Raw genomic sequence first — 10,000 nt, 5'->3', positions numbered from 1 at the left:
CTATTTTTATCTGCGAGGAGAGAGACGGGCGGCATCGGCGGCGGCCGGAGACAGTGTCGTCGGCGGCCGGAGACGGTGTCATCGGCGGACGGAGACAAGCGGCGTTGGCGGCGGCTGGAGAAGGGCCGCGTCGACGGCCGGAGATGGGGGGCGTTGGCGGCGGCTGCTGATGTGGATGCCACCGTGGAGTCCACCTGGCTGCCACAGTGGCTACCACGTCAGCAGTTGACCATCGCTGACAAAAAAAAAAAGTAGATGCCACTTGGCGTCTTCTTATTGGCCCGCGCTATTTTTTGAACAAGACTTAAAGTTCGTGCTGCTGGGCTGACAAAAACGTGAGTTCATGATGTTTGGTAGTATTCCCCCATTAAATAATAAGAATTATCTATCGTTCATTCTAGTGAATGAAAGTATCAACCAATTCTGATGACAGAATTCAACGAAAAAGAAGAATAATAAAAACAAAAAGAAGCAGGCTTACAGCTGACAATAGAATCTTCGGAAAATAAAAGCAGAAATGTCATGTCTGGATGAGGTTTCGTCGGAGGAAAGGATGGAATGGCAACAGGAAGGTAAGGCCACGACGGGAATGTGTTGGGGTGTGTCAGCCCCCCCATTAAGAGAATGTGAAGGGGGGGGGGCCTTGACTAGTCAAAGCCCCAATAATGGAGGGGGGAGTTGAAAAGGCTTAACCCCCCTCCCCTTGTCTCTTTGTGGGAATATGAAGAGGCTTGTTTGGGGAATATGAAAAGGCTCATGGCTTTTCATATTCCAGACCTTTCACATTCCCTGAAACTGTAATTGTCCCTCTATATATAGAGGGCAAACCTATTCTCAAAGGCAATGCATATGAGTTTTCTGTTCATTCTTCTTGTCTCCTCCTCTCTTCTCCTCTCTCTCTACCTTGGTTTGTCTTCATCACTCTTTGGTGGTCACTCCCTTGGCTTGGGAGTTCAAGGAGTTGCTCTGCAGCACCACATGAGAAGTCGTTGCCCTGCACCTAGAGCCTTGCACGTTGACGTCACGCTGGTGACGTAAAGAGGTTCTTGTTATCTGTCTCTATTTGCCGACCTATCTTGTCCGAGTTGATTCCGCATTTCACCGTGGCATCTTGGGTCGTTTTCTCTTCAACGAGTTCCAACAGAATGAATGCGAATTTGCAATTAATCAGTCGGAAAGAAGGCTATTTTTCGTCGATGGAACCTCATTCAATCTTAACCCACCCAAAACTTCAAACTCCCCAATGGACCCATCCCCATATTGAGAAAAAACCCCACAATTTCGACCCATAATCCCGCGAAAATTCTCTCAAACAAACGGAAGAACACGTCGAGAAATCGGAGTTCTTCGTCATTTTCGCAAGGAGCGAAGAGGAAAAAAGAAGACTGTTATCTTCGTCAAGTGGTGCTTTTCCTCGAACCAGCAAAGCCTCGTGCTCGAATCTTTCATCTCCCTCTCGATAAAGAAGAGCCTCCCCTTGAAACGTTTTTAATAAATCGCAGCAAGAGCCGATCTCTTCAACACGATCGTGGAAGAAATAACACGGGAGAAGAGCCAGCGGTATTTATAAAGCAACCAGCGAGCCCACAAAGGGAAGGTTCTTCTCGTTATATACACGATAGAACGAGGAAATTGGCGGTAAGATGGGAACGTTATCGTCGTTAACTTAATATCAGTATCATATTTGGGCGAGTAGGGAGAAATTGGACGACCCGGATGAGTCGGAGAAGCCGCGGACGGAGATCTGCGCTTTCTCTTCGCCGGTGGGCTCGCCGTCGAGGAAGACGACGACAACGGTGATATCGTCATGGAAGAAGCGCCTCGCTTCCTTCTTAACCTTCTTCACGTCCTCGTACCTCGCCTTCCTCTTCCTCGCCGCCCTCTCCAGCGCCCTCCTCGCCAGCCTCCTCGCTATCCCCTGCAAACCCCTCTCACAGAAAGGAAGCAGTTACGTAGACATATGGAGAGAGAGACAGATAGACAGAACGAGATTATATATATATATATATGGAGAGAGAGAGAGAGATATAGATAGATAGATAGATCTAGAGAGAGAGAGATAGATAGAAGTATAAACTATTGAGAGAATAGCTAAATAGATAGATATATAGAGGGATACACAGATGGATAGATAATTCAGAGGGATAGCTAAATAGAGAGATAGACAGAGAGGTAGAGGCATAGATAGATGGATAGATAATAGAGAGATGGGTAGTTGGATAGATAATAGAGATACATAGATGGATAGACAGTTGAGAGAGATAAGTAGTTGGATAGATAATTCAGAGGGATAGCTAAATAGAGAGATCGACAGAGAGATAGAGGCATAGATAGATGGATAGATAATAGAGAGATGGGTAGTTGGATAGATAATAGAGATATGGGTAGTTGGCTAGATAATAGAGATAGATGGATAGACAGTAGAGAGAGATAGGTAGTTGGATAGATAATAGAGATAGATATATAGATGAATAGGTAACAGTGAGAGATAGAATATGATAGATAGATAATAGATAGAGATATCCAAAGATGATAGATAGAGAGATAATAGATAGAGATATCCAAAGATGATAGATAGATAGAGAGAGAAATAGGGATAGCGACAGATATAGAGATAGGGATAGCGACAGATATAGAGATAGGGATAGCGACAGATATAGAGATAGGGATAGAGATAGAGATAGAGGTTAAGATAGATAGACATAGAGAGAGAGAGATAGCTAGATAGATAGAGATAAAGAGACAGCTAGATAAATAGATATATATATCTCTATATCTATATAGATAGCGCGAGCAGGAGTGAGAGCGGGCTAGGCGGTACCCCGAAAGAGAGATTGCGCGAGCGAAGGAAAGAGAAACAAAGAGATAAAGGGGGAGAGAGAGGGAGAAATAGGGAGAGAGAAGGAGAAATAGGGGGAGAGAGAGAGAGAGAAAGAGAGAGAAAGACACAGGGAGAGAGAGAGATAGAGACAGAGAGAGAGAGATAGAGAGAGAAATAGATAGAGAGAGATAGAGAGAGAGAGAGAGAGCGAGAGGGAGAGAGGCGTGGTTACCGATCTGGGGTGGCTGTGAACCATTTCGGCTGCCTCCTGGTTGGTGACGTGTTCCCAGAGGCCGTCGGAGGCGAAGATCAAAAACTTGTCTTGCGGGCTGAGCACCTTCGTCGAGATCGACGGCTCCGCCGATATCACCGGCCGCCGCAGCGGCTCCGGCAGCCTGAACCGATGGTACGCCGGGTCCATCCTGAACTCCCCTCTCTTCAAATACGCGTCCCCTATCGATCTCGACACCTTCCATTCCCCAAACCACATTATATATCCGTCAATATTCACTGCTCTATAATCTATACCTGCTATCAAAAGGTGCAATAGCTAGATAGATATGGAGAGAGAGATGTAGAGATAGTAACAGATGGACAGATATATTGTTAGATAGATTGATATACATGTAGAGAGATGGATAGATAGAGATAGAGAGAGTGATAGATAGATATAGAAAGAGATTGATATATGTACAGAGAGAGATAGATAAAGAGAGAGTTATAATAGACATATAGAGAGAGTAATAGATAGATAGATATAGAAAGAGATCGATATATACAGAGAGAGAGTAATAATAACATATATATAGAGTAATAGATAGACAGATATAGAAAGAGATTGATATGTATATATACTGAGAGATATATATAGATAAAGAGAGAAGAGTAATAGATAAATAGAGAGAGGGAGGGAGAGAGGGACAGAGAGAGAGAGAGAAACAGAGAGACGGAGAGACAGAACGATAGAGAGAGACAGAGAGACGGAGGAGAGAGGGAGAGAGAGAGAGAGAGAGATAAAGAGACAGAGACGGAGAGACAGAGAGAGAGATAGAGACAGAGAGACGGAGACACAGAGAGAGAGATAGAGACAGAGAGACAGAGACGGAGAGACGGAGAGACAGAGACAGAGACGGAGAGAGGAGAGACAGAGAGACGGAGACACAGAGAGAGAGATAGAGACAGAGAGACAGAGACGGAGAGACAGAGACAGAGACAGAGACGGAGAGAGGAGAGACAGAGAGACGGAGAAACGAAGAGACGGAGAGATAGAGAGACGGAGAGACAGAGAGAGAGATAGAGACAGAGAGAGAGACAGAGACGGAGACGGAGACGGAGAGACGGAGAGACAGAGAGACGGATGGACAGAGAGAAACAGAGAGAAACAGAGAGAGAGAGAGACACCTGGATGATGCCTTTGATGCGCCAGACCCCGTGCTTGAGCACGACGATATGCGAATCGTCCGGGTGCGCGGCCACCAACTCCCGCCGAACGCTGTCCACGCCCGCGTTGTGCTCCTCCGTCAGCTGCTCCGCCACGATGCCGTTGGACCGCCCCACCCGCCCCACCACCGCCCTCGAATCCCCCAGGTTGGCCGCGTATAGCGTACCCTTCCAAATAATCCCCGCCAAACAACACGACCCCGCCGCGGCAATCAACGGCCTCATCCCCCGCGCTCTCCTCACCACCCCCATAAACCCCTCCTCTGTCTCATAAAACGCCCTCCTTATCACCCCCTCCGAGACCCCGCCTTCTTCCCTCGCCAGCCCTGAGACAAACCCCACCCCCCTTCACAGTTAACAAAAACTCCTCCAGGACTTAGCCGCAGGGGGAAAAAGGAAACGGGAATTACGTATAAGGTGAGGGAGGAGATGGTCGGAGACGAAGCGAGACGCCTCCGAGCCGCCGTGACCGTCGTAGATGCCCACGAAGGTTGCGCCGGGGCAGGCCTCGAGCTGGCTCTGGTCCTCTATCGGTTCGTTGGCCTGAACCACCGCGAACGAGAACTCTCCCCCCGGCTGGCTCGCCAGGTCCCTCGACCAGACCAGCGGGTCGTCCTCCCCTTCTTCCTCGTCCATTCTCGAGTACCTCCGCGCGGCCCGTAGACAGAACGACGCCAGCCTCGCCATCTCTCTCTCTCTCTCTCTCTCTCTCTCTCTCTCTCTCTCTCTCTCTCTCTCTCTCTCTCTCTCTCTCTCTCTCTCTCTCTCTCTCTCTCTCTCTATCTATCTATCTATATATCCGACTTGCCTTGTCTTTGACTTTGTAGAGAGAAGATCGCGGAGATAAGAAGGAAGCGGAGTTGCATGTGTTCTCCTCTGCTTTCTGTTGTTCAGTGGATAGATAGCTCGAGAGGGCTTTTGCTCGTGACCGGACGTTGACGTAAAGCGCGGAGGACGGCGGGCTGCCGCGTGGACGGGGTCAACGGGGGACTTTTGGTTTGACTTTTGAGAGAATTTATGGTGGGTCAATGGAGGAGTCACAGGTGGGTTGACTTTTGGGGTGTCTTGGTTCGTGCCGGCAGAAGGGATGGGGGGAGGATGACGTCAGGGGAGTTGAGTTGGCTACGCTCGGTTGGTGCGGCGGCCGACTTGGAGGGCCAGCTCTGTGTCTATTTTCAGGGAGATGTCGAGGGCCTTCACCGAGTGCGTGAGAGCCCCGCTGAAAAAAAAGAGAAAAGACTCAGAGATGAACAAACAGATATGTAGAGAGATAGAAAGATAGATAACTAGATATATATATATATATATTTAACTAGATAGATTGATAGAGAGAGATAACTAGATAGATGGATAGAGAAAGATAGATAGATAGATAGATGGATATATATATATATGTATATTTAACTAGATAGATGGATAGAGAGCGATAATTATATAGATGGATAGAGAAAGATAGATAGATAGATGGAAAGATAGAGATGAATATATATACATATATATTTAACTAGATAGATGGATTGAGAGAGATAACTAGATAGATGGATGGAGAAAAAAAGATAGATAGATATATATTTAACTAGATAGATGGATAGACATAGATAGAGAGCGATAACTAGATAGATGGATAGAGAAAGAGAGAGATTGGGAGAGAGATGTCTAGATAGATAGATAGAGAAAGATATATAACTGGATAGATAGATTTATAGATAGAGAGAGATATAGATAGATAAAGAGAGAGAGAGAGAGAGATAACTGGTCGGAGAGATAGAGAAAGATATATTACTAGATAGAAAGATAGAGAACGATATATATATATATAACTAGATAGAGAGAGAGATAGTTAGATGGATAGATAGAGTGAGTTATATAGATAGATAACAGAGAAAGAGAGAAATAACTGAATAGATCGATGGAGAGAAATATAACTAGATGGAAAGAGAGAGATACATAGATAGATAAACAAAGAAAGAGAGATAACAGGATTGATAGATACAGAGAGATATAATTTGTATATATGTAGAGAACTTGGTTACAAGAAACTGAGATGAAGAACTTGAGAAAATACCTGGAAATGTAGGTGACTCCAGTTGATCCTATTTTGTTTACTGTATCGAGGGTGACGTTTCCAGAAGCCTATGGAACAGAGAGCAAGTAAAAACGAGGGAGGCATGAAATTTTACAAGAAAATAAAACAAATTGTCAGATATTCTCAATGGTACCTCGGTCTCGAATCGTCCGTTGATCAATTCAACGGCTTCTTTCAGCATGGAGACGTCCACGTCACCATCCGGGAGAGGGATCACCATGTTGTCCAGCATGATCCGGGTCAACGCTGTCTTGTTTTGTGATGCGTAGTGTATTACATCTTCTACCTCCTTCAAGGTTCGTGTCTCGACCTAGGGGAGATAATTATTAATAAAAGCAAGCAAAATATTCTACATAAATATTTGACTTCAGTCTAAAATTCTGGATATCACCCACATTCGGATTTATAGAAATCTTTCATATTGACGATGAAATTTATACAGATTGAAGTTTTTTGTAATTCTCCTTAACGAAATTCATCTGCTCAATTCATTATTTTTTGTGAAGATATTGAACCTTTAGATCTTCAAATAATCAACGCACCTCGACCGCCATTTGGAGTTCATTTTGGACTAAGAACTGGTCAACTGATCGGATGGCACTCATGATGCCTCCTGAGACCGAAATGTGGTTATCTTTTATCATGGCCATGTCAAAGAGGCCCATCCGGTGGTTCTTCCCTCCTCCAATCAGCACCTGACAAGTGGCATTCAACCCATTAAATCGAAAAAGATCATCGACTGAATTTTAATTTTATTTCAAAAGCAATCGACAGAACAGGCACCGCCCACTTATCCACCAAACGTAGACCTGGTGCGGTTTTCCTCGTCTCCAAAATTAGAGCCGGATGAGCAGCAGTGGCCATGGCCTAGATAAAAATTAAAATTAAAATTAATCATTGATTTTCCAAAATTGTACCTCTCTCTCTCTCTCTCTTAAATTTTTAGCCACTATCTAGACCTATAAGTCGTTCCATAAAAAATCTAAACCTACAAGTTTTTCAAAAAAAACTCTAGACTACAAGTACGTCAGCTTTGGAAGTAGTTGTATTAACAACAGCCTTTGGCTTAGCATTTCAGAGAAAGAGATACATAAACTAAAATAATTGAAATCACGAATGCCATGGCCCGGATAAATTCCATAATTGAAATTAATCACGGATGTTCCAAAATTCTCTCTCTCTCTCTCTCACATTTTTAGCCAGCATTTAGACCCACAGGCACAACAGCATTTTAAGTAGCGTTATTAATGGGAGATTCTAATCATAGAATTGTAAAACATTTAGACCTTTGTGAGCGTAGCAATTCCGCTCATCCTTTGCATAAAATTCAGCACAACCCTTTCCCCCACAATAATGCTGTTTGCACAACCTGGAAATTAAAAATAAAACGCTAAAGCAATAAGTTTTCAATTGAAACGCGATAGTGATTGCAATATTTACTGTACATACCTGAAACCTTTCCAAACTGGTTGCCTTTATGAACGCTATCACCGTCTTTTACCAACCATTCGACCTTTAAATTAGAAAACAAAAGATCAAGGTTCGGACTCATCCAGCTGATTTAATCAGAGTTCATCAAAATCCATTACCACAAGAGACGGGTCGATTGTGTCAAAAACAATCTCCGCCAGAGAGATTCCTGCTATGACGCCATCTTCCTTTGCTATGAAGTGTGCTTCTGCTTGTGTGTCCGCTGGAATCGTTGCCTTGCAAGTCACGTCACCTGTAATTACGGATCAGTTCTAAGAAGAAAATTTCTCTATATGGTTGTCTTGCAAGCTATTTTCAACTAATTTCACTGGAAATTTTGAGAAAAAGGAAAATTCACCATGTCGGAAACAGGAATGAAGTCTAGATATTCATCATCGCATTAATAATTTGACCGAATTAAAGCTTCCGAATACATGAGAAAGAACCTCGATCATGAAAGCTATTTTCGACTAATTCCAGCCAAAAATTTTTGAGAAAGAAGAAAATTCAGCATATCGGAAACAGGAATGAAGTGTAGTTTTGATCATCGCATCAATAATTTGACCAAATAAAAGCTTCCGAATCAATGAAATGCGGAGAGGAAGGGAATGGACCTCGATCTCCAGCGTCCTCCACAAGAGCAAGCTCGATTACCGTCTTAAGATCATAAGTAGGGTGGAAAGGCGGCTCGATAGTCATCGATGGAACTGAAAGATTGGTCTTTTCAACTTGGGTCGCGCAAACTAACGCGAGCCCCCGTCGCTTGAAGCTGCAAAATTACCACCCGATACTTCAAATTAGGCGATTCCGAGATGATGATCGAAGAACAGGGGAAATTGCAGGGCATGAGAAGAGAACCTCAAATGGGTCGGCGGCGAACGGTCGACGGAACAAGATGGAAAATTGAGACTTGAACGACACAGACTGCTGGACAGAGAGACCGCAGACATGCTCCTCTTCTGCTGATCTCTCTCACCACTTCTCTTTCATCCTACATGATAAGCCCTGAACTATATACTCTAGCTCTCCCCTAAAGTTGATTATGATGGCAGCTAATCCAATATTTTTATTATAAGGAGCAACATAGTAGTGTTTGTCTCTACCTAATAAGGTACTACATTTTGGCCCAATCTGTTATTGGATATCGTGTAGTGTTCACCCATCCCGTACTGAGAATCGGATGCCAGTATCACACGGGTGCTGAACCGGATATCGGAAAAAACTATTCAGATATCCGTTTTTACCGATATCCGGATATCAGTTGCTACAGTAACTGTATCCGATATCTTTATCCGTTTCGATGTCATCATCCGCCTCCGTCTCTCGGAATGGATGACGGAGTTGGATATTGGATTTTGATATCCAACAAATTAATCCTAGGAAAAATAAATATATTTAGTTGAAACTTGTAAGTTAGAATGTGTTGGAGAGGTAATCCTTCGGCCAGCAGGTATCAAGAGTATTTTTAGGTACATTATTACCTCATAAAATATATACGCTGCAGAATTTATGTTTTCTTTCGTATGGGATAATAGGATTCCTACTTTAAAATTACAGTTACATATCCGAATCCTATTATCCCATATGGAAGAAAACAAAACTTTTGAAGCGTATGAACAATTATTATATTTAAAAGATTTGGGCGCTGTTTAGTTTACGTAAAGCATCTAAAAAATGGGCTTTTCTCTTGATACCGGATATCGGTTCTGAGATCCGTCTCGTCTCTAGCCTTGTCAATATACATCCCGATATCCTTTATAGATAGGAAAGACGATATCCGTTCGATATCCGATATCCATTATCAGAAACCATCTTTTCATTTACCGGATATCGGATATCAGTTGTCCGATATCGGATATCGAATGGATATCAGACGGTGGATCACTAATATCACAATATCCGTTATCCGGAAAAACCAAAAACCTGTAAGTATGTGGTCTCTACCCAATTACGATATCAGATATCAGTAGGGAATGACAAATGTCATCTGTCACCTCATTCGTCACGGTGATGGATCCGTGACAGATGATGTGACGGTGATGGATGAAGTTTGTTTGTCCCATGATGGGTGACGTGACGTTGACGAAGACTACAGAGAGACAGAGATAGAACAGACTTCATGGATGACTTTGTGACGAAAATTTTAAAGCATGAAGAAAGCGGTGAAAGGGTTAATAAATTTT

At 43.6% G+C, this 10,000-nt stretch overlaps 2 protein-coding genes and 1 long non-coding RNA gene across 4 annotated transcripts; 1 reads left to right on the top strand and 2 right to left on the bottom strand.

Moving 5' to 3' along the window:
* The first annotated feature begins 866 nt into the window (after positions 1-866).
* On the top strand, positions 867-5,133 carry LOC144717032 (uncharacterized). Its single transcript, XR_013585038.1, has 2 exons — positions 867-1,042; positions 5,089-5,133. It is a non-coding gene; the product is annotated as an uncharacterized LOC144717032 (long non-coding RNA).
* Positions 1,544-4,961, bottom strand: LOC144717030 (putative protein phosphatase 2C 25). 2 transcript variants are annotated; one of them, XM_078592345.1, is made up of 4 exons: positions 4,672-4,961; positions 4,223-4,587; positions 3,054-3,290; positions 1,544-1,918 (listed from the first exon to the last, which is right to left on the bottom strand). In XM_078592345.1, exons 1-4 carry the CDS (start codon positions 4,946-4,948, stop codon positions 1,679-1,681), a joined length of 1,119 nt encoding a protein of 372 aa, XP_078448471.1. In that variant the 5' UTR covers positions 4,949-4,961; the 3' UTR covers positions 1,544-1,678. The 2 variants fall into 2 exon arrangements, with proteins under 2 accessions (XP_078448471.1, XP_078448470.1); XM_078592344.1 differs by lacking the exon at positions 1,544-1,918 and having other exon boundaries at positions 1,986-3,290.
* Positions 5,097-8,833, bottom strand: QPT (quinolinate phoshoribosyltransferase). Its single transcript, XM_078592346.1, has 10 exons — positions 8,676-8,833; positions 8,432-8,586; positions 7,937-8,070; positions 7,797-7,860; positions 7,634-7,716; positions 7,131-7,214; positions 6,890-7,042; positions 6,481-6,657; positions 6,327-6,394; positions 5,097-5,480 (listed from the first exon to the last, which is right to left on the bottom strand). Exons 1-10 carry the CDS (start codon positions 8,765-8,767, stop codon positions 5,384-5,386), a joined length of 1,107 nt encoding a protein of 368 aa, XP_078448472.1. The 5' UTR covers positions 8,768-8,833; the 3' UTR covers positions 5,097-5,383.
* Between the last annotated feature and the right edge of the window lie 1,167 nt (positions 8,834-10,000).

The sequence above is a fragment of the Wolffia australiana genome, chromosome 2 (assembly GCF_029677425.1).
Source record: "Wolffia australiana isolate 7733 chromosome 2, ASM2967742v1".
Classification (NCBI taxonomy): domain Eukaryota; kingdom Viridiplantae; phylum Streptophyta; class Magnoliopsida; order Alismatales; family Araceae; genus Wolffia; species Wolffia australiana.
The sequence above is the reverse complement of the archived record's forward strand: the minus strand, read 5'-3'. Positions and strand labels throughout refer to the sequence as shown.

Bases quoted from the DNA above. Each gene is read 5' to 3' on its own strand.
- LOC144717030 (XM_078592344.1), bottom strand. From the start codon at position 4,948: ATGGCGAGGCTGGCGTCGTTCTGTCTACGGGCCGCGCGGAGGTACTCG. The intron at 4,588-4,671 runs GTAATTCCCGTT...GGTTTGTCTCAG, and splicing joins TCTCCTCCCTCACCTTATAC to GGCTGGCGAGGGAAGAAGGC. The intron at 3,291-4,222 runs GTGTCTCTCTCT...GGGGAATGGAAG, and splicing joins GCATCAAAGGCATCATCCAG to GTGTCGAGATCGATAGGGGA.
- QPT (XM_078592346.1), bottom strand. From the start codon at position 8,767: ATGTCTGCGGTCTCTCTGTCCAGCAGTCTGTGTCGTTCAAGTCTCAAT. The intron at 8,587-8,675 runs GTTCTCTTCTCA...GTAATTTTGCAG, and splicing joins TCGCCGCCGACCCATTTGAG to CTTCAAGCGACGGGGGCTCG. The intron at 7,861-7,936 runs GTAATGGATTTT...TCTAATTTAAAG, and splicing joins CAATCGACCCGTCTCTTGTG to GTCGAATGGTTGGTAAAAGA.